The sequence below is a fragment of the Eucyclogobius newberryi genome, unplaced genomic scaffold (assembly GCF_026437365.1).
Source record: "Eucyclogobius newberryi isolate DKJ021-1_F unplaced genomic scaffold, fEucNew1.0.hap1 SCAF_10, whole genome shotgun sequence".
NCBI classification, from domain to species: domain Eukaryota; kingdom Metazoa; phylum Chordata; class Actinopteri; order Gobiiformes; family Gobiidae; genus Eucyclogobius; species Eucyclogobius newberryi.
This window is the reverse complement of record NW_027315724.1, coordinates 20,066,507-20,089,435: the sequence shown is the minus strand read 5'-3', so window position 1 is coordinate 20,089,435 and position 22,929 is coordinate 20,066,507. Positions and strand designations below refer to the sequence as shown.

Here is a 22,929-nt window from a genome sequence, read left to right as displayed (position 1 = left end):
CTAAACCAGGACTAAATCAAGTCTAAACCAGGATTAAACCAGGATTAAACCAGGACTAAACCAAGTTTAAACCAGGACTAAACCAAGTTTAAACCAGGACTAAACCAAGTCTAAACCAGGTCTTTTAACCCTGCGTAAAGTACAGTTGTGTATAAAATCTGGACTTAGACTTGGACCTGGACCTGGACTTGGACTCACTGTGTGTCAAACTGGATCAGGTTTGTGTCGACTGGAGCTTCGTCTGAGGCTGAAACACACAAAAAAAAACAGATTTGGTTTTAGGAGTTTTCCAGCCAAATCGACGTAAGGACTTTAAAAACCCAAAGGAGCTTCAATTGCTGACGTACACCAGAGGGGGCGCTGTTCTGAGCTCTGGGGGTTTAAAGTACACATATTCTGAGAGTTCCATCCTTTGAATAAACATGAGACAAAGAAGTAAAAGTATCAAATTAGAAAAAAAAGTACCTGCTTGAAATGTACCTTAAGAGTAAAAAGTAAAAGTATTACACACAGATCTTGAGAACTGTTTAGTCAGAACTGAATGTGTGACAAACTCCTCAAATTAAATGAAAAGTACTTTTACTTTTCTGTCCAGTTAAAGTGAAACATGTGACTGAGTTGGTCTGTTTCCTCTGGGTGGAGCCTGCTGATCAGGGGGCGGAGTCTTGACTTTACAAAATGGACTTGAACCGAAGACTATTTTACGGAAAGCCAAAGTGCGCTGTGGTTGGACAAGGCGCTGCGCTGTGATTGGAGGAGGCGCTGTGATTGGAGGAGGCGCTGCGATTGGAGGAGGCGCTGTGAGTGGAGGAGGCGCTGTGATTGGAGGAGGCGCTGTGAGTGGACAAGGCGCTGTGATTGGAGGAGGCGCTGTGATTGGAAAAAGTGCTGTGCTGTGATTGGAGGAGGCGCTGCGATTGGAGGAGGCGCTGTGATTGGACAAAGTGCTGCGCTGTGATTGGAGGAAGCGCTGAGATTGGAGGAGAAGCTGCGATTGGAGGAGGCGCTGCGATTGGAGGAGGCGCTGTGATTGGACGAGGCGCTGTGATTGGAGGAGGCGCTGTGATTAGAGGACGCGCTGTGATTGGACGAGGCGCTGTGATTGGAGGATGCACTGTGATTAGAGGACGCGCTGTGATTGGACGAGGCGCTGTGATTAGAGGAGGCTCTGTGATTGGAGGAGGCGCTGCGATTGGAGGAGGCGCTGTGATTGGACGAGGCGCTGTGATTGGAGGAGGCGCTGTGATTGGAGGAGGCGCTGCGATTGGAGGAGGCGCTGTGATTGGACGAGGCGCTGTGATTGGAGGAGGCGCTGTGATTAGAGGACGCGCTGTGATTGGACGAGGCGCTGTGATTAGAGGAGGCGCTGTGATTAGAGGACGCGCTGTGATTGGACGAGGCGCTGTGATTGGACGAGGCGCTGTGATTAAGAGGAGGCGCTGTGATTGGAGGAGGCTCTGTGATTAGAGGACGCGCTGTGATTGGACGAGGCGCTGTGATTAGAGGAGGCACTGTGATTAGAGGAGGCTCTGTGATTGTAGGAGGCGCTGTGATTAGAGGACGCGCTGCGATTGGACGAGGCGCTGTGATTAGAGGACGCGCTGCGATTGGACGAGGCGCTGCCCTGTGATTGGACGAGGCACTGTGATTGGAGGAGGCGTTGTGATTGGAGGAGGCGCTGCGATTGGAGGAGGCGCTGTGATTGGAGGAGGCGCTGTGATTGGAGGAGGCGCTGCGATTGGAGGAGGCGCTGTGATTGGAGGAGGCGCTGCGATTGGAGGAGGCGCTGTGATTGGAGGAGGTGCTGCAATTGGAGGAGGCGCTGTGATTGGACGAGGCGCTGTGATTGGAGGAGGCGTTGTGATTGGACGAGGCGCTGAGATTGGAGGAGGCGCTGCGCTGTGATTGGACGAGGCGCTGCGATTGGAGGAGGCGCTGTGATTGGACAAAGTGCGGCGCTGTGATTGGACGAGGCGCTGTGATTGGACGAAGCGCTATGATTGGACGAGGCGCTGCGATTGGACAAAGTTCTGCGCTGTGATTAGATGAGGCGCTGCAATTGGAGGAGGTGCTTTGATTGGAGGAGGCAGTGTGATTGGATGAGGCGCTGAGATTGGACGAGGTGCTGAGATTGGACGAGGCGCTGCGATTGGACGAGGCGCTGTGATTGGACAAAGTGCTGCGCTGTGATTGGACGAGGCGCTGCGATTGGAGGAGGCGCTGTAATTAGACGAGGCGCTGCGATTGGAGGAGGCGCTGTGATTGGACAAAGTGCGGCGCTGTGATTGGACGAGGCGCTGTGATTGGACGAAGCGCTATGATTGGACGAGGCGCTGCAATTGGACAAAGTTCTGCGCTGTGATTAGATGAGGCGCTGCGATTGGACGAGGCGCTGTGATTAGAGGACGCGCTGCGATTGGACGAGGCGCTGCCCTGTGATTGGACGAGGCACTGTGATTGGAGGAGGCGTTGTGATTGGAGGAGGCGCTGCGATTGGAGGAGGCGCTGTGATTGGAGGAGGCGCTGTGATTGGAGGAGGCGCTGCGATTGGAGGAGGCGCTGTGATTGGAGGAGGCGCTGCGATTGGAGGAGGCGCTGTGATTGGAGGAGGTGCTGCAATTGGAGGAGGCGCTGTGATTGGACGAGGCGCTGTGATTGGAGGAGGCGTTGTGATTGGACGAGGCGCTGAGATTGGAGGAGGCGCTGCGCTGTGATTGGACGAGGCGCTGCGATTGGAGGAGGCGCTGTGATTGGACAAAGTGCGGCGCTGTGATTGGACGAGGCGCTGTGATTGGACGAAGCGCTATGATTGGACGAGGCGCTGCGATTGGACAAAGTTCTGCGCTGTGATTAGATGAGGCGCTGCAATTGGAGGAGGTGCTTTGATTGGAGGAGGCAGTGTGATTGGATGAGGCGCTGAGATTGGACGAGGTGCTGAGATTGGACGAGGCGCTGCGATTGGACGAGGCGCTGTGATTGGACAAAGTGCTGCGCTGTGATTGGACGAGGCGCTGCGATTGGAGGAGGCGCTGTAATTAGACGAGGCGCTGCAATTTGGAGGAGGCGCTGTGATCGGAGGAGGTGCTGCGATTGGAGGAGGCGCTGTGATTGGATGAGGCGCTGTGATTGGACGAGGCGCTGCGATTGGACGAGACACTGCAATTGGACGAGACGCTGCAATTGGACAAGACGCTGTGATTGGACGAGGCGCTGAGATTGGAGGAGACACTGTGAGAGGACGAGGCGCTGTGATAGGAGGAGGCGCTGTGATTGGAGGAGGCGGTGTGATTGGACGAGGTGCTGTGATTGGAGGAGGCGGTGTGATTGGAGGAAGCGCTGTGATTGGACGAGGCGCTGCGCTGTGATTGGACGAGGCGCTGCGATTGGAGGAGGCGCTGAGATTGGACGAGGCGTTGTGATTGGACAAAGTGCTGCGCTGCGATTGGAGGAGGCGCTGCGATTGGACGAGGCGCTGTGATTGGACGAGGCGGTGCAATTGGACGAGGCGCTGTGATTGGACAAAGTGCTGCGCTGTGATTGGATGAGGCGCTGCGATTGGAGGAGGCGCTGTGATTGGACGAGGCGCTGCGATTGGAGGAGGCACTGCGATTGGAGGAGGCGCTGCGATTGGAGGAGGCGCTGTGATTGGAGGAGGCGCTGTGATTGGAGGAGGTGCTGCGATTGGAGGAGGCGCTGTGATTGGATGAGGCGCTGTGATTGGACAAGGTGCTGCGATTGGACGAGACGCTGCAATTGGAGGAGGCGCTGTGATTGGAGGAGGCGCTGTGATTGGAGGAGGGGCTGTGATTGGACGAGGCGCTGTGATTGGAGGAGGCGCTTTGATTGGAGGAGGCAGTGTGATTGGACGAGGCGCTGAGATTGGACGAGGCGCTGCGATTGGACAAAGTGCTGCGCAGAGATTGGACGAGGCGCTGCGATTGGAGGAGGCGCTGTGATTGGAGGAGGCGCTGTGATTGGAGGAGGCGCTGTGATTGGACAAAGTGCTGCGCTGTGATTGGACGAGGCGCTGCGATTGGAGGAGGCGCTGTAATTGGACGAGGCGCTGCGATTTGGAGGAGGCGCTGTGATTGGAGGAGGTGCTGCGATTGGAGGAGACGCTGTGATTGGATGAGGCGCTGTGATTGGACGAGGCGCTGCGATTGGACGAGACACTGCAATTGGACGAGAGGCTGCAATTGGACAAGACGCTGTGATTGGACGAGGCGCTGAGATTGGAGGAGGCACTGTGAGAGGACGAGGCGCTGTGATAGGAGGAGGCGCTGTGATTGGAGGAGGCGGTGTGATTGGACGAGGCGCTGTGATTGGACGAGGCGCTGCGCTGTGATTGGACGAGGCGCTGCGATTGGAGGAGGCGCTGAGATTGGAGGAGGCGCTGTGATTGGACGAGGCGCTGTGATTGGACAAAGTGCTGCGCTGTGATTGGATGAGGCGCTGCAATTGGAGGAGGCGCTGTGATTGGACGAGGCGCTGTGATTGGACAAAGTGCTGCGCTGTGATTGGATGAGGCGCTGCGATTGGAGGAGGCGCTGTGATTGGACGAGGCGCTGTGATTGGACGAGGCGCTGCGATTGGAGGAGGCGCTGCAATTGGAGGAGGCGCTGCAATTGGAGGAGGCGCTGTGATTGGACGAAGCGCTGCGATTGGAGGAGGCGCTGTGATTGGAGGAGGTACTGTGATTGGAGGAGGTACTGTGATTGGAGGAGGCGCTGTGATTGGATGAGGCGCTGTGATTGGACAAGGCGCTGCAATTGGACGAGACGCTGCAATTGGAGGAGGCGCTGTGATTGGACGAGACGCTGCAATTGGAGGAGGCGCTGTGATTGGACGAGGCGCTGTGATTGGAGGAGGCGCTGTGATTGGAGGAGGCACTGTGAGAGGACGAGGCGCTGTGATAGAAGGAGGCGCTGTGATTGGAGGAGACGGTGTGATTGGACGAGGCGCTGTGATTGGATGAGGTGCTGTGATTGGACAAAGTGCTGCGCTGTGATTGGACGAGGCGCTGTGATTGGACGAGGCGCTGTGATTGGAGGAGGCGCTGTGAGTGGAGGAGGCGCTGCGATTAGAGGAGGCGCTGCGATTGGACGAGGCGCTGCGATTGGACGAGGCGCTGTGCATGCGACGCTGTGATTGGCTCTCACCGTCTCGCGCCGGCTCGTCCGGGGGCTTCGGGTGCATCAGAGTGAACGGCAGCTCCACCGAAACATCACTGACGTCGAAACAAACGTGAAATTAACACACTATTTATGGCACTTTGAAATATTGAAGGTGCTGTACCTGATTTTGACTGTTTTGAAATGTAAAAAACAGAACTGGACTAAAAAACAACTATAATTAAAAGGTTTTACTCGGGTGAAAATGAGACCGCAGCACTTTCTCGGCATCTAAATAGAAATATAAAAAAGCTTTATTCTCCGAGAAGCAGGAAGTACACCGTCCTGCGAGCGAATATTTTTTTCGTACTTAGGTTGGGAACAGGGCAGATTTCTCAGCCAATCAGAAGGCGAGCAGCTTCTAGGTGGGCGTTGACCTAAAATCTGGCCTACTCCCATCCCAGATCACATGTGAGGTAATTTATCATCTTGCGCAATTAGATTTCAGCTTTGTTGGCCCAGTGGTTAAAGATGTGGTCTAGAAACCCCAAGATCTTGGATTCGACTCCCGCTCCCACCTGTAATTTATAGTTTAATTTAGTTTAATTTTTTCCCCCCTTCATCTCCTAACTACTACAAAAACTTAGGGGTTAGGGTTAGGGGTTAGGGTTAGGGTTAGGGTTAGAGGTTAGGTTTAGGGGTTAGGGTTAGAGGTTAGGGTTAGGGGTTAGGGTTAGGGGTTAGGGTTAGGGTTAGAGGTTAGGTTTAGGGGTTAGGGTTATCTATTTTATGGTCAAACACTGGCTAGCATGTCCATTGTCATTCTCTATTTAGTTCTTTCACATGTTCAGGCTCTGTGGCGCTGCGATCTCCTGGGAAGAGACCAGATTTTAAGTCAACTCCCACCCAGAAGCTGCTCGCCTTCTGATTGGCTGAGTGCCCCAACCTAAGTATTGCGTCCTGCTAGTTTTTTGTTAGCATGCTAATGTCTGTCAGATTTACTGCTGGCTCTAAACTGGCAAATATTCCGGATGTTCAGATACGTGTGGAGCGTGTTCAACATCATCCAGAGAAGTTCAAGTTTCAAAACAATAAAAATCAGGCTCAGGGCGTCAGGGCCTTTGATGTTTCAGTTCTTACCTGGCGGCCAAATCTCCCAGCAACCTGCAACACACCAGAGAACATGAAGTACACACAGTATGCAGCAGTTACAGTAGAAGTGGTATATAAGTTGTACTAGAAGTAGCAGTCATAGTCATAGTAGTGAGAGGATCATCACTGCAGACAATTTTAAATTAAGATCCAAGCGGTTATTTTTTATTTATGTGCTTGAACAAACTCGGAGCGTTAAATCTTTATTTTTATATTTAACGGTCGAACAGCTGATAGTTTCCTTTAATCAGATGTGGACGAAATAGAATAAATTAGAACTCATAAGGTTAAACACATGATTCTGATGCACAATGTTTTACACCAGATTAAGCTCAAATATTTTATTAAACTGTACTGAAAAAAATCAGTTTTGATAAAATTGTAATACATGTTTGAACGCATTGTTTCTATTGTGTGTAACTGTGTGTAACTGTGTGTAACTGTGTGTAACTGCAGAGCACTGACCCTCCTCTGGACACGATGAGCTTCACTTTGACTCTGTACGACACGATAATCCCCAGGATTTCTTTGTTGGCCCCGTCTCGCAATCTGCACCAAACCACAAACAGTGAAATCATATTATATTTCTACAAATATTTGTGTTTCAAAATCGGTCCAGACTTCCAGTAGTATCAGTATCGGTAACAGTATCATAAATGGTATCGGCACTCACAGAGTGCTAGGTGTATCAGTATCGGTATCGGTACTCACAGAGTGCTGGAGGTATTGGTACTCACAGAGTGCTGGAGGTATCGTAACGGTACTCACAGAGTGCTGGAGGTATTGGTATCGGTATCGATACTCACAGAGTGCTGGAGGTATCGGTATCAGTATCGGTACTCACAGAGTGCTGGAGGTATCGGTACTCACAGAGTGCTGGAGGTATCGTATCAGTATTGGTACTCACAGAGTGCTAGAGGTATCAGTATCGGTACTCACAGAGTGCTGGAGGTATCGGTATCAGTATTGGTACTCACAGAGTGCTGGAGTTATCGGTATCGGTACTCACAGAGTGCTGGAGTTATCGGTATCAGTATCGGTACTCACAGAGTGCTGGAGTTATCGGTATCGGTACTCACAGAGTGCTGGAGTTATCGGTATCGGTACTCACAGAGTGCTGGAGTTATCGGTATCGGTACTCACAGAGTGCTGGAGTTATCGGTATCGGTACTCACAGAGTGCTGGAGTTATCGGTATCGGTACTCACAGAGTGCTGGAGTTATCGGTATCGGTACTCACAGAGTGCTGGAGTTATCGGTATCGGTACTCACAGAGTGCTGGAGTTATCGGTATCGGTACTCACAGAGTGCTGGAGTTATCGGTATCGGTACTCACAGAGTGCTGGAGTTATCGGTATCGGTACTCACAGAGTGCTGGAGTTATCGGTATCGGTACTCACAGAGTGCTGGAGTTATCGGTATCGGTACTCACAGAGTGCTGGAGTTATCGGTATCGGTACTCACAGAGTGCTGGAGGCCAGGTTGGTGTCTTCGTGTCGTAGTTTTCCGTCGAGAGCGAGGCCTCGTTTCTCTCGATTATTCGCCAGATACGGAGTCAAAGTAAAAACTTTACAGAGCGTGGAGCTGGGAGCCACCACGTCCCTAAAGTACACAAAAGTACACACATGAAGTACAGATGCCCTCCCCGTGTGTCAGATGCCCTCCCAGACTCACTCTGTCTCCTCTGAAGCCACAGGACACTTGTACTGAGCCGTGTTGAACAAACAGATGTCTGCGAACTGTCGAACTGTTACACACCAGAGGGTTAGACCTGGTCCAGTCCTGGTCCTGGTTCAGTCCTGGTCCAGTCCTGGTCCTGGTTCAGTCCTGGTTCAGTCCTGGTCCAGTCCTGGTCCAGTCCTGGTTCAGTCCTGGTCCAGTACTGGTCTGACCTGAGATCTTGATCCTTCGGACAGTCTTGTTGGTGTTGTTGGTCACGTGGACGTTCACACTGATGGGTTCTCCGTGATAATAAACCTGCAGAAGATCAGAACCACATGTTTTTACTGTTTCTGAGAGACGTCTCCCAAATATAAATCCACAGAAGTATGTCCTTCTCTTTTCAACTTTGGTTTTGACTCCACAAACGTGTCAATTAATCTTATGATTTAAAATGTCGGTGTAATAATCCCTCATTCATCCAGGAGTGTTCCATTGTCTAAAAGGATTCAGTTGTATCATCTGGAGGGTCATTCTCAATCTGCAAATCGAGACCGGGAACTCCAGCGGCCCTGCCCACCTCCCGATAAAAGATGTTATTGGTTTCACCAGAAACTGAACCGCTTTGTTTTCTATCTAACTAGCCTCTTTGTCTATCAGTCCTTTAATGGGCTTTCAGCCTCTTTTGTCCCTGACTCACACTTTCTTTCCACACTGAGAGCCTGATTAGCATCCGGATGTCCTGGGCGTCGACCTCTCCAGGGATTCAAAATTCCATTATAAACAACCGAAAGGTTGACCCTTAACCCACTGTTTCAATTTAAGGACAGTTTTTTCTTTTTTAACAAAGTTTGCCTCTTTAACTCTTTCAAAGCATCTTTTCTCGGGGGAATGAAGACGTCAGCTTCGTCAGTGCGTAAAAGCCCTTCTTCGTGCGTTCGCGCTGTCGCTCTTGGCCGCCTATATTTTGTGCTCTTCCTCGTTCAGTCAGTGCGAGAAAGTTTCATTGACATGCGCACCAAGTCTAGAGCTCTCATCGCCATGGTAACCTGTACTGACCCACGTGCAGCTCCGTGTTGTGTCGAGAGAGCTGCGCTTTTTGATCACCATTTCGTAATAAATACTTTGTACTTTATTACATGTTCATGTTCGACCAAACTAATGTGAAGTGTTTTTAATCGTTTTTAGGTCGAGTGCATTATTAGGACAAATAAACCATTAAATGTTCATTCAAACCCATTTTTTAACATAATTTTATATTAGAATTTTGTTTGTTTGTTTGTTTGTTTGTGGAGAGTACCGGTTTGTGGAGAGTACCTGTTTGTGGAGAGTACATGTTTGTGTGTGGAGAGTACCTGTTTGTGTGGGGAGAGTACCTGTTTGTGTGTGGAGAGTACCTGTGTGTGGAGAGTACCTGTGTGTGGAGAGTACCTGTTTGTGTGGGGAGAGTACCTGTTTGTGTGTGGAGAGTACCTGTGTGTGGAGAGTACCTGTGTGTGGAGAGTAGCTGTGTGTGGAGAGTACCTGTCTGTGTGTGGAGAGTACCTGTGTGTGGAGAGTACCTGTGTGTGGAGAGTACCTGTTTGTGTGTGGAGAGTACCTGTGTGTGGAGAGTACCTGTGTGTGGAGAGTACCTGTCTGTGTGTGGAGAGTACCTGTGTGTGGAGAGTACCTGTGTGTGGAGAGTACCTGTTTGTGTGTGGAGAGTACCTGTGTGTGGAGAGTACCTGTGTGTGGAGAGTACCTGTGTGGGGAGAGTACCTGTTTGTGGAGAGTACCTGTGTGTGGAGAGAACATGTTTGTGTGTGGAGAGTACCTGTGTGTGGAGAGTACCTGTGTGTGGAGAGTACCTGTGTGGGGAGAGTACCTGTGTGGGGAGAGTACCTGTTTGTGGAGAGTACCTGTGTGGGGAGAGTACCTGTTTGTGTGGGGAGAGTACCTGTTTGTGTGTGGAGAGTACCTGTGTGTGGAGAGTACCTGTGTGTGGAGAGTACCTGTTTGTGTGGGGAGAGTACCTGTTTGTGTGTGGAGAGTACCTGTGTGTGGAGAGTAGCTGTGTGTGGAGAGTACCTGTTTGTGTGTGGAGAGTAGCTGTGTGTGGAGAGTACCTGTGTGTGGAGAGTACCTGTTTGTGTGTGGAGAGTACCTGTGTGTGGAGAGTACCTGTGTGTGGAGAGTACCTGTTTGTGTGGAGAGTACCTGTGTGGGGAGAGAACATGTTTGTGTGTGGAGAGTACCTGTGTGGGGAGAGTACCTGTGTGGGGAGAGTACCTGTGTAGGGAGAGTACCTGTTTGTGGAGAGTACCTGTGAGAATGGGGAGAGTACCTGTGAGAATGGGGAGAGTACCTGTGTGGGGAGAGTACCTGTTTGTGGAGAGTACCTGTGTGGGGAGAGTACCTGTGTGGGGAGAGTACCTGTGTAGGGAGAGTACCTGTTTGTGGAGAGTACATGTGAAAATGGGGAGAGTACCTGTGAGAATGGGGAGAGTACCTGTGAGAATGGGGAGAGTACCTGTGTGTGGAGAGTACCTGTGAGAATGGGGAGAGTACCTGTGTGTGGAGAGTACCTGTGTGGGGAGAGTACCTCTGTGTGGAGAGTACCTGTGTGGGGAGAGTACCTGTGTGTGGAGAGTACCTGTGAGAATGGGGAGAGTACCTGTGTGTGGAGAGTATCTGTGTGGGGAGAGTACCTGTGTGTGGAGAGTACCTGTGAGAATGGGGAGAGTACCTGTGAGAATGGGGAGAGTACCTGTGTGTGGAGAGTACCTGTGTGTGGAGAGTACCTGTGAGAATGGGGAGAGTACCTGTGTGGGGAGAGAACCTGTGTGTGGAGAGTACCTGTGAGAATGGGGAGAGTACCTGTGTGTGGAGAGTACCTGTGTGTGGAGAGTACCTGTGTGGGGAGAGTACCTGTGTGGGGAGAGTACCTGTGTGGGGAGAGTACCTGTGAGAATGGGGAGAGTACCTGTGAGAATGGGGAGAGTACCTGTGTGTGGAGAGTACCTGTGTGGGGAGAGTACCTGTGTGGGGAGAGTACCTGTGTGGGGAGAGTACCTGTTTGTCCAGCGAGGCCTCGAGGTGCAGAGGTTTGTCCGACATGAGGAACAGTCGAGTCGTCTCGGCCGAAGGCTGAGGACCCGGCTTTTCTGGAGCGTACTGCACTTTACGGATCACCAACCGCACCGAGTTCCTGAGACCGAGACCAGGACCAGAGTTAGACCAGGACCAAGACCAGGACCAGAGGTAGACCAGGACCAAGACCAGGACCAGAGGTAGACCAGGACCAGGACCAGAGGTAGACCAGGACCAGAACCAGAGTTAGACCAGGACCAGGACCAGAGTTAGACCAGGACCAGGACCAGAGGTAGACCAGGACCAGGACCAGGGTTAGACCAGGACCAAGACCAGGACCAGAGGTAGACCAGGACCAGGACCAGGGTTAGACCAGGACCAAGACCAGGGTTAGACCAGGACCAAGACCAGGACCAGAGGTAGACCAGGACCAGGACCAGGGTTAGACCAGGACCAAGACCAGGGTTAGACCAGGACCAAGACCAGGACCAGAGTTAGACCAGGACCAGGACCAGAGTTAGACCAGGACCAGGACCAGGGTTAGACCAGGACCAGGACCAGAGGTAGACCAGGACCAGGACCAGGGTTAGACCAGGACCAAGACCAGGACCAGAGGTAGACCAGGACCAGGACCAGGGTTAGACCAGGACCAGGACCAGAGTTAGACCAGGACCAAGACCAGGACCAGAGGTAGACCAGGACCAGAATTAGACCAGGACCAAGACCAGGACCAGAGGTAGACCAGGACCAGGACCAGGGTTAGACCAGGACCAGGACCAGAGTTAGACCAGGACCAAGACCAGGACCAGAGTTAGACCAGGCCCAGGACCAGAGGTAGACCAGGACCAGGACCAGGGTTAGACCAGGACCAGGACCAGAGTTAGACCAGGACCAGGACCAGAGTTAGACCAGGACCAGGGTTAGACCAGGACCAGGACCAGGGTTAGACCAGGACCAGGACCAGGATTAGACCAGGACCAGGACCAGGGTTAGACCAGGACCAGGGTTAGACCAGGACCAGGGTCGGACCAGGACCAGGGTTAGACCAGGACCAGGATTAGACCAGGACCAGGACCAGGGTTAGACCAGGACCAGGACCAAGTTAGACCAGGACCAGGACCAGGGTTAGACCAGGACCAGGACCAGGGTTAGACCAGGACCAGGACCAGGATTAGACCAGGACCAGGGTTAGACCAGGACCAGGACCAAGTTAGACCAGGACCAGGACCAGGGTTAGACCAGGACCAGGACCAGGGTTAGACCAGGACCAGGACCAGGACCAGAGTTAGACCAGGACCAGAACCAGGGTTGGACCAGGAACAGGACCAGGGTTAGACCAGGACCAGGGTTAGACCAGGACCAGGATTAGACCAGGACCAGGACCAGGATTAGACCAGGACCAGGACCAGGGTTAGACCAGGACCAGGATTAGACCAGGACCAGGACCAGGGTTAGACCAGGACCAGGACCAGAGTTAGACCAGGACCAGGACCAGGACCAGGGTTAGACCAGGACCAGGACCAGGGTCGGACCAGGACCAGGGTTAGACCAGGACCAGGGTTAGACCAGGACCAGGACCAGGGTTAGACCAGGACCAGGACCAGGGTTAGACCAGGACCAGGACCAAGTTAGACCAGGACCAGGACCAGGGTTAGACCAGGACCAGGACCAGGGTTAGACCAGGACCAGGACCAGGATTAGACCAGGACCAGGACCAGGACCAGGGTTAGACCAGGACCAGGACCAGGGTCGGACCAGGACCAGGGTTAGACCAGGACCAGGGTTAGACCAGGACCAGGACCAGGGTTAGACCAGGACCAGGACCAGGGTTAGACCAGGACCAGGACCAAGTTAGACCAGGACCAGGGTTAGACCAGGAACAGGACCAGGTTTAGACCAGGACCAGGGTTAGACCAGGACCAGGACCAGGATTAGACCAGGACCAGGATTAGACCAGGACCAGGACCAGGATTAGACCAGGACCAGGATTAGACCAGGACTAGGACCAGGGTTAGACCAGGACCAGGATTAGACCAGGACCAGGACCAGAGTTAGACCAGGACCAGCACCAGGATTAGACCAGGATTAGACCAGGACCAGGATTAGACCAGGACTAGGACCAGGGTTAGACCAGGACCAGGATTAGACCAGGACCAGGACCAGAGTTAGACAAGGACCAGCACCAGGATTAGACCAGGACCAGGACCAGGGTTAGACCAGGACCAGGACCAGGGTTAGACCAGGACCAGGACCAGGATTAGACCAGGACCAGGACCAGGGTTAGACCAGGAACAGGACCAGGTTTAGACCAGGACCAGGGTTAGACCAGGACCAGGACCAGGATTAGACCAGGACCAGGACCAGGATTAGACCAGGACCAGGACCAGAGTTAGACCAGGACCAGCACCAGGATTAGACCAGGACCAGGACCAGGGTTAGACCAGGACCAGGACCAGGGTTAGACCAGGACCAGGACCAGGATTAGACCAGGACCAGGACCAGGGTTAGACCAGGAACAGGACCAGGTTTAGACCAGGACCAGGGTTAGACCAGGACCAGGACCAGGATTAGACCAGGACCAGGACCAGGATTAGACCAGGACCAGGACCAGGATTAGACCAGGACCAGGATTAGACCAGGACTAGGACCAGGGTTAGACCAGGACCAGGATTAGACCAGGACCAGGACCAGAGTTAGACCAGGACCAGCACCAGGATTAGACCAGGACCAGGATTAGACCAGGACCAGGATTAGACCAGGACTAGGACCAGGGTTAGACCAGGACCAGGATTAGACCAGGACCAGGACCAGAGTTAGACCAGGACCAGCACCAGGATTAGACCAGGACCAGGACCAGGGTTAGACCAGGACCAGGACCAGGATTAGACCAGGACCAGGATTAGACCAGGACCAGGACCAGGATTAGACCAGGACCAGGATTAGACCAGGACTAGGACCAGGGTTAGACCAGGACCAGGATTAGACCAGGACCAGGACCAGAGTTAGACCAGGACCAGCACCAGGATTAGACCAGGATTAGACCAGGACCAGGATTAGACCAGGACTAGGACCAGGGTTAGACCAGGACCAGGATTAGACCAGGACCAGGACCAGAGTTAGACCAGGACCAGCACCAGGATTAGACCAGGACCAGGACCAGGGTTAGACCAGGACCAGGACCAGGGTTAGACCAGGACCAGGACCAGGATTAGACCAGGACCAGGACCAGGGTTAGACCAGGAACAGGACCAGGTTTAGACCAGGACCAGGGTTAGACCAGGACCAGGACCAGGATTAGACCAGGACCAGGACCAGGATTAGACCAGGACCAGGACCAGGATTAGACCAGGACCAGGATTAGACCAGGACTAGGACCAGGGTTAGACCAGGACCAGGATTAGACCAGGACCAGGACCAGAGTTAGACCAGGACCAGCACCAGGATTAGACCAGGACCAGGATTAGACCAGGACCAGGATTAGACCAGGACTAGGACCAGGGTTAGACCAGGACCAGGATTAGACCAGGACCAGGACCAGAGTTAGACCAGGACCAGCACCAGGATTAGACCAGGACCAGGACCAGGGTTAAACATGTAAATTCCAAAGAGAAATCATGGTTACACGGGAAGGACGTGCAGACTCCACCCAGAGATCATGTGACGTTGGTGATGAACTCAACCCATGATCTCCTCATTGGAAGGCAAGAGCTCTAACCACTGTGCCACCGTGCAGCCTGTAACTCACCGCACTGACTCATGACTTTAATAACAGCTAAATGACTGAATGACTCCTCCATTCTGTGAGTGTGAAGTGTGAACTACAGACTGCACCAGAACTTCCCTCGGGATCAATAAAGTATTTATCGTTCTATCTTACGATCTTATGAGAGTGCGAGTGACAGATGGAGAGTGATGAGGCCTGAAAGCTTTTCCTCCTCCTCAGCACGGCTCCTCTTCAGTCCAGATCTAATAAAAGCCTAAAGGACGTGGAGTAGAATATCTCACGTGTCTGTGGTGGCTTTGGTTTAAGTTACCTTCGCTTTGGTTTAAGTTACCTTCGCTTTGGTTTAAGTTACCTTCGCTTTGGTTTAAGTTACCTTCGCTTTGGTTTAAGTTACCTTCGCTTTGGTTTAAGTTACCTTCGCTTTGGTTTAAGTTACCTTCGCTTTGGTTTAAGTTACCTTCGCTTTGGTGTAAGTTACCTTCGCTTTGGTGTAAGTTACCTTCGCTTTGGTTTAAGTTACCTTCGCTTTGGTGTAAGTTACCTTCGCTTTGGTTCAAGTTACCTTCGCTTTGGTTTAAGTTACCTTCGCTTTGGTGTAAGTTACCTTCGCTTTGGTTTAAGTTACCTTCGCTTTGGTTTAAGTTACCTTCGCTTTGGTTCAAGTTACCTTCGCTTTGGTTCAAGTTACCTTCGCTTTGGTTTAAGTTACCTTCGCTTTGGTTCAAGTTACCTTCGCTTTGGTTTAAGTTACCTTCGCTTTGGTTTAAGTTACCTTCGCTTTGGTTTAAGTTACCTTCGCTTTGGTTTAAGTTACCTTCGCTTTGTTGTAGAAAAAGCTTCAGTTGTAGTCATCTGGACTCGGTTAGAAGATGACTAGATGACTACAACTGAAGCTTTTTCTACAATGGAACACGCCTGGACGAATGAGGGATTACACCGACATCTTTGCTTTGGTTTAAGTTTATCTCCTTATGAGCCACTTTGCACAGTTCTACACAGCTTAGTGCTCAAACAGGAGATTGGACTTTGAAGAACTTAAACACAGAATCGGACATGTCAGGCGTCGTGTCAGAGCAGTGAAGCTAAACATGAGCGCCGCGGCTCTGTAGACACTCCCATAAAAGCCTTTTATGTAGACACTGCTAGGCTATTTTGTGCCGCGGCTCCTGAAACTGCTGGGCTATTTGACCGCGCCAGGTTAGGGTTAGGGTCAGGGTCAGGGTTAGGGTCAGGGTCAGGGTCAGGGTTAGGGTCAGGGTTAGGGTTAAGGTTAGGGTCAGGGTTAGGGTTAAGGTTAGGATTAGCCATGAGGCTATTTGACCGCGCCGCGGCTCTGTAGCCACGGCCGCCACTGGCTTTTATGATGTCATTAGTGTCATCGCACCGTTTGTGGATCTTTTCCTCTGGATTTTCAGCACAAAACGCCTTCACCTCAAAGTCCACTCCACAGGCCTGAAACAAGAGCAGACACAAGCTAGAATGAAACCAGGACTAAACTAGGCTAAAACCAGGACTAAACTAGACTAGGCTAAAACCAGGACTAAACTAGGCTAAAACCAGGACTAAACTAGACTAGGCTAAAACCAGGACTAAACTAGACTAAAACCAGAACTAAACTAGACTATAACCAGAACTAAACTGGACTAAAACCAGGACTAAACTGGACTAAATCTTGTTTCTAGACGCACCTTCCCTGTGTCCTCAGGTCCCGGCTGCAGAGTGACGGAGCAGGGCAGGTTCAAAGGGATCTGAGGACCAGAAAGTGACAAGAGTTAAGAACCAGACTCAGATCTGACCTGAAACGTTAGAACCATTAAACACATGTTGTTCATTTAAAGGACACATATTCTGCCAAACTGACTTTTCACTCTCGTTACCCTGTCACTAATCCCTCATCAGCAACACACCCAGATCTTTATTCAATCTTGTATGTTTTGACACAGTTTGTCATCTGCCAGTACGACCTGTACAGGAACCTCCGGCATCACATTACACTCAATATTGTGGATCACAGCAACGCTCTGATTTGAGCTGAAATAAAGTTGTTGCTAAAACCCCAACCTCCTTTTTCTCTTTCTTTTGATCGGTGTAACGTTTAGATCCAGATACGAGGCCTTGCCATACACTTCCACTCATCAAACAGCTGAGTGTGGAAGGAGTGCGACAGGGTTGTGCTTGGTCTCCCCATTTGTTCGCTTTGTATTTGGAACAATTGGCCCAATATATTAGACGATCAAAATGGTGTTATAATTGATATGTTATAAAAGGTGAGGTGGCACATGCAAAGGACAATAACAACACAAATAAAGCAGACTGTGTCCCTTAAATTTAGATGTTCCAATTCTCTCAGACCAGAGCGAGTACCTGGAAAGTGAAGGGATGTGCATGTTCTCCCAGCTTCTTCACCAGTCGCTCCTGAAGCCGGCTCAGCGTGCGGCTCTTCTCTGGTTTCTCCTGTGGGTTCTCCTGCGCCGGGTTCTCCTGCGCCGGGTTCTCCTGCGCCGGGTTCTCCTCTGGGAACACCTGGATATTGGCCACGAACAGGTCTTTACGGAACGTCAAGCCCAGAACGTCCAGATCCTCGCGGCCGTAACGGAACGCACATGTCAGCGTCACGAAGACTGCAACAGAGGAATGAGCATGTCACTTTAGCCCTTTGCCCGTAGCCCATAGTCCTTAGCCCTTAGCCGGTAGCCCTTGGCTCCTAGCCCTTAGCCCGCTTAGTCCTTAGTCCGTAGTCCGTAGCCCTTAGCCCTTAGCCCTTAGCCCTTAGTCCGTAGCCCTTAGTCCGTAGCTCTTAGTCCATAGCCCTTAGTCCTTAGCCCTTAGCCGTTAGTCCTTAGTCCTTAGCACTTAGTCCTTAGCCCTTAGTCCGTAGTCCGTAGCCCTTAACCCTTAGTCCGTAGCCCTTAGTCCGTAGCCCTTAACCCTTAGTCCTTAGCCCTTAGCTCTTAGTCCTTAGTCCGTAGTCCGTTGTCCATAGTCCGTTGTCCATAGTCCGTAGCCAGTAGCCCTTAGCCTGTAGCCTTTGGCCCTTGGCCTGTAGCCCGCATCGCGTTAGCCCTTTGCCCTTAACCCGTAGCCCTTAGCCTGTAGTCCTTAGCCCGTAGCCCGTATCGCTTAGTCCGTAGCCCTTAGCCTGTAGTCCGTAGCCTGCCGTTGAGCCTCTGCAGTTAGAAATCAATTGTTGTAATGTTGCTAACATCTACAAAACTCTTTATTCAAATGTTGATTTATAATTTACAGATGTAATGAAACTGTCCGAGTTGATCAATTGTTTTTTTTTTTTGTTGATTTAAGCACATTATTAGGTTTAAATGTTTGATTTAAGTCATTACAGTTCATACATTGTTATGTATTGATCATAGTTTTTTCTGACTTGATACACAAACACAGAAACACAGAATTATTATCGTCTTATTTTCTCCTCAGATTCACCTTTTCTCTCCTTCAAATACTCGGGGTCGATCAAAACAACTCCATCTGGAAAGTAAAGCAGAGACTCATCTGATTCACAAGAAACGGCCTTAATTTATCTTGAATTCAACCGGAATTATTTGTGTTTTTACCAACGGGTTCCACTTGATCCACCTGGTCAACAAAGTCCCTCTTTCCCAAGTACACCGTCAGCTGACCAATCAGAGGAGAGGAACACGAGCCAATCAGGGGAGAGGAACACAAGCCAATCAGAAGAGAGGAACACGGGCCAATCAGAAGAGAGGGAGACAGAAAACAGAACCATCAAAGAAGGAACAGGGAAGCGCCAGAAGAGCACGTGACACAAAAGAACAAATCAGGAGACTGAAGGGGAATCAGCCAATCAGAGGAGAGGAACACGAGCCAATCAGAGGAGGAACGTACCTTTCCGTTGGGACTGGCCTTTTTGAACACTCTGAAACACAAAGAGAACACACAGTACGTTCATTTGAGCTTTCCTTGTGTTACAGTTCCCTCGTCAGTCTATTTTTGACTTTTTGACATGAATGTTTGTGTTCTCATGACAACTTATCAAAACTCCTCCAGTTTAATCTCGCTCTGGTTCAGGTGAGAATTATCTGTGTAAGTTCAAGGTTCATATCTCTTAACTACTGGGTCCACCCACATGGAATAAAAAATGGCACTAAGTTCAGTTTCATCCCACAAAATGAAGCCTTCCAAACGTACTTTTATTAAACAATGTTAGACACAGACCTTGCAGCTGTTCAGACCATGCAACTGGCCAGACCCTGCAGCTGTTCAGATCCCGCAGCTGCTCAGACCCCGCAACTGTTCAGAACCTGCAACTGGCTCAGAACCTGCAGCTGATCAGAACCTGCAACTGTTCAGAACCTGCAACTGTTCAGACCCTGCAACTGTTCAGGCCCTGCAACTGTTCAGGCCCTGCAACTGTTCAGACCCTGCAGCTGGTCAGGTCCTGCAGCTGGTCAGACCCTGCAACTGCTCAGACCCTGCAACTGTTCAGACCCTGCAACTGTTCAGACCCTACAACTGTTCAGACCCTGCAGCTGTTCAGGCCTTGCAGCTGATCCAAACCTAGTCTATCCCCACCTAATGGCAGCAGTAAAACACTGATGTAGCGTTTAGGGCGAAACACAACAAGCAAAAGTCGGTTCTTCTCGGTCACTTGTCGCTCTCATCATATGTTTTCTGTCATGATGTCAACAAAATGAAGCATTTAAATGTCCCAAATATGTGACATTTTGGCCGTTTTGACTCATAAAATGCCTCTATGAAAACATGACATGATTAAAAAAAATCTTGTAATACATTTGTTTCTTACATTTATGTGAATAAACTACAGAAGACGTTTCACATCTTTAAATCTAAGATGTTTTCCTTTTCCTGCAGCGTCTGGACTTAAACGTTCTTGTCATAAAAAACGTAATGTTTCTGAGCCACTGTGAAAAATCCTCCCTGAGGCAGAGGTCGTTTCCTGCTTCACTAATGTACATGAAATTATAATGAGAAGACCTAGTTTAGTCCGGGTTTGGACCTGGTTTAGTCCTGGTTTAGTCCTGATTTAGACCTGGTTTAGACCTGGGTCAGATCTAGTTTAGTCCTGGTTTTGTCCAGGTCTGGATCCAGTTTGGATCCAGTTGCGTCTCCAGGATTTTGAAACAGGGCGGGTCAGAATAAGGGGGTCTGAGGCTCCTCCCCCGGAAATCGTTGAACATATCAAACCACATTTAAGGTTTAGTGCTTTTATAATCACGAGTCATTAAACACTCTTACAGTGATGTAAATGTGGTGAACCAGCTCTGATCATAAATCACACCCTTTAAAGATGCATCGTTTTTACTGTGACGTTCACGTGCACATGTGACGTTCACGTGCACATGTGACATTCACGTGCACATGTTACATTCACGTGCACAGGTGACATTCACGTGCACATGTGACGTTCACGTGCACATGTGACATTCACGTGCACATGTGAAATTCACGTGCACAGGTAACATTCACGTGCACACGTGACATTCACGTGCACATGTTACATTCATGACGTTCACGTGCACAGGTGACATTCACGTGCACAGGTGACGTTCACGTGCACAGGTGACATTCACGTGCACATGTGACATTCACGTGCACAGGTGACATTCACGTGCACAGGTGACGTTCACGTGCACAGGTGACATTCACGTGCACATGTTACATTCACGTGCACAGGTGACATTCACGTGCACATGTGACGTTCACGTGCACATGTGACATTCACGTGCACATGTGAAATTCACGTGCACAGGTAACATTCACGTGCACACGTGACATTCACGTGCACATGTTACATTCATGACGTTCACGTGCACAGGTGACATTCACGTGCACAGGTGACGTTCACGTGCACAGGTGACATTCACGTGCACATGTGACGTTCACGTGCACAGGTGACGTTCACGTGCACAGGTGACGTTCACGTGCACAGGTGACATTCACGTGCACATGTGACGTTCACGTGCACAGGTGACGTTCACGTGCACAGGTGACGTTCACGTGCACAGGTGACATTCACGTGCACAGGTGACGTTCACGTGCACAGGTGACGTTCACGTGCACATGTGACATTCACGTGCACAGGTGACATTCACGTGCACATGTGACATTCACGTGCACATGTGACATTCACGTGCACATGTGAAATTCACGTGCACATGTGACATTCACGTGCACATGTGTTGCTGTGATCTATTTGTTTTAGGCATCAGACTTTGTTACATCTTGTAAAGCATGACACTTGTTATGAGGATATTGAACAGAAACATGGCCCTCTCACTGGGGTCTGGATGATTTATTTGAATGTTTAGTTTGTATTGCCAAAGCAACAATCAACAGTTACACCTGAAGATGCTCCTGCAGCAGGGAAAAAGCCCTCACAAGCAAACTATGACACAAACTGCATCGACAATCAAAGACTGGACCAACATCATGATGGACACTGGCAAAATGTAAAGACTTGGACTAGACAGGACTGAATGTGCCTTGATTTGATTGTGTTTGTGTATATGTATAGGTATGTTAATATGTATATGCATAACTTTAGATTTTAAACTTTCATAATAAATGATAATGGCATTATTTTGTTGTTTGGCATTTTCAGTTACAGCCAATCAGACATGGCCAGGCCACCCCTTGGAGGCGCCCCTGTTTAGACCTGGTATAGACCTGGTATAGACCTGCTTTATATCTGCTTTAGACCTGGTTTAGACCTGGTTTGGACCTGGTTTGGACCTGGGATCTGGATTTTGCTGAGTGTGGACTTTCCTTGGATCGATCTGCTTCAGTCTGAGACCAACTTCTGCTCCACCAACACTAATGACTAATGGCACTTTAACTTATACTAGTGTGTGTGTGTGTGTGTGTGTGTGCGCGCGTGTGCGCGAGCGTGTGCGTGAGTGTGTGTGTGCGTGAGTGTTGTGTGTGTGTGTGTGTGTCTGTGTGTGTGTGTGTGTGAGTGTTGTGTGTGTGTGTGTGTGCGTGTGTGTGTGTGTGTGTGTGTGTGTGTGTGTGTATGTGTGTGTGTGTGTGTGCGTGCGTGTGTGTGTGCGTGTGTGTGTGTGTGTCTGAACTGCTGAAAAAAAAACAAAAATCCAGGAAAGACCAGGACTAATCCAGGTCTAAAACAGGACTATAACAGGACAAAAACATCCCTAAACTAGGACTAAACCAGGAGTAAATAAAGTCAACATTAGAATTAAACTGGTGTGAACGCACACTTAAACCAGGACAAGACCAGGATTTAAACTGGGACTAAATGAGAAGTAAACCAGGACTAATCCAGGACTAAACCAGGACTAAGGCTGCATTCACGATTACACAATCACATCAAAATTGGGGCTAAACACCAAACTAAACCAAGACTACACCAGGACTAGACCAGGATTTAAATCAGGAGTAAAGGAGAACTAAAGCAGCCCTAAAGCAAGTCTTAACCAGGACTAAAGCAGGACTAAAGCGAGCCTAAATCAGGACTAATCCAGGACTAGAAGAGATCTAGTAGCGGCCATCTTTCAGAGTGTGATGTGTTGAATAAATCGACAGAGACGTACCTCGTTCCTTTGTCTCCCATGGCGACAGACAAGTCCAGACCAGAGTCCAGACCAGAGACCGGACCAGAGACCGGACCAGAGATCAGACCAGAAACCAGACCAGGGACCAGACCGGGGATTAGACCAGGGACTAGCAGAGACCAGAGCAGATCCAGGTCTGGACTGAGGAGACGAGGAAACAAACGAGGAGTGAGGAAAGGAGACGAGGGTGGAAGGATGCGGTTGCCGTGGAAACAGGCATCCCCCTCCCCTACCCACTCACTCTCACTGAGACCAAAGACTTGAGACTGGGTTTTGTCCTGGTTTAATCCTGGTTTAGACCTGGTTTAGTCGGGGTTTAGTCCTGGTTTAGACCTGGTTTAGTCCTGGTTTGGACCTGGTTTAGTCCTGGTTTAGAACTGATTTAGTCCTTGTTTAGACCTGGTTTAGTCCTGGTTCAGACCTGGTTCAGTCCTGGTTTAGACCTGGTTTAGACCTGGTTTAGTCCTGGTTTAGACCTGATTTAGTCCTTGTTTAGACCTGGTTTAGTCCTGGTTTAGACCTGGTTCAGTCCTGGTTTAGACCTGGTTTAGACTTGGTTTAGTCCTGGTTTAGACCTGGTTTAGTCCTGGTTTAGACTTGGTTCAGTCCTGGTTTAGACCTGGTTTAGTCCTTGTTTAGACCTG

At 50.3% G+C, this 22,929-nt stretch overlaps 1 protein-coding gene across 2 annotated transcripts in view; it reads right to left on the bottom strand.

Annotated features, from left to right (window-relative positions):
• LOC140376749 (beta-arrestin-1-like) overlaps window positions 1–22,521 on the bottom strand; it is a 79,253-nt gene extending 56,732 nt beyond the window's left edge. For both annotated transcript variants that reach the window (XR_011929931.1, XM_072462153.1), the window contains exons 1-15: window positions 22,265–22,521; window positions 18,579–18,609; window positions 18,287–18,347; window positions 18,156–18,200; window positions 17,082–17,338; window positions 16,406–16,465; window positions 16,102–16,169; window positions 10,976–11,111; window positions 8,155–8,239; window positions 7,937–8,009; window positions 7,727–7,864; window positions 6,729–6,812; window positions 6,252–6,275; window positions 5,160–5,227; window positions 199–247 (exon numbers count right to left, since the gene is read on the bottom strand). Coding sequence is in view for 1 of the 2 variants with exons in the window: in XM_072462153.1 (XP_072318254.1) it covers window positions 199–247; window positions 5,160–5,227; window positions 6,252–6,275; window positions 6,729–6,812; window positions 7,727–7,864; window positions 7,937–8,009; window positions 8,155–8,239; window positions 10,976–11,111; window positions 16,102–16,169; window positions 16,406–16,465; window positions 17,082–17,338; window positions 18,156–18,200; window positions 18,287–18,347; window positions 18,579–18,609; window positions 22,265–22,284 (1,199 nt within the window). In the remaining variant the exon portion in view is untranslated. The remainder of the gene's footprint in view (window positions 1–198; window positions 248–5,159; window positions 5,228–6,251; window positions 6,276–6,728; window positions 6,813–7,726; window positions 7,865–7,936; window positions 8,010–8,154; window positions 8,240–10,975; window positions 11,112–16,101; window positions 16,170–16,405; window positions 16,466–17,081; window positions 17,339–18,155; window positions 18,201–18,286; window positions 18,348–18,578; window positions 18,610–22,264) is intronic.
• Between the last annotated feature and the right edge of the window lie 408 nt (window positions 22,522–22,929).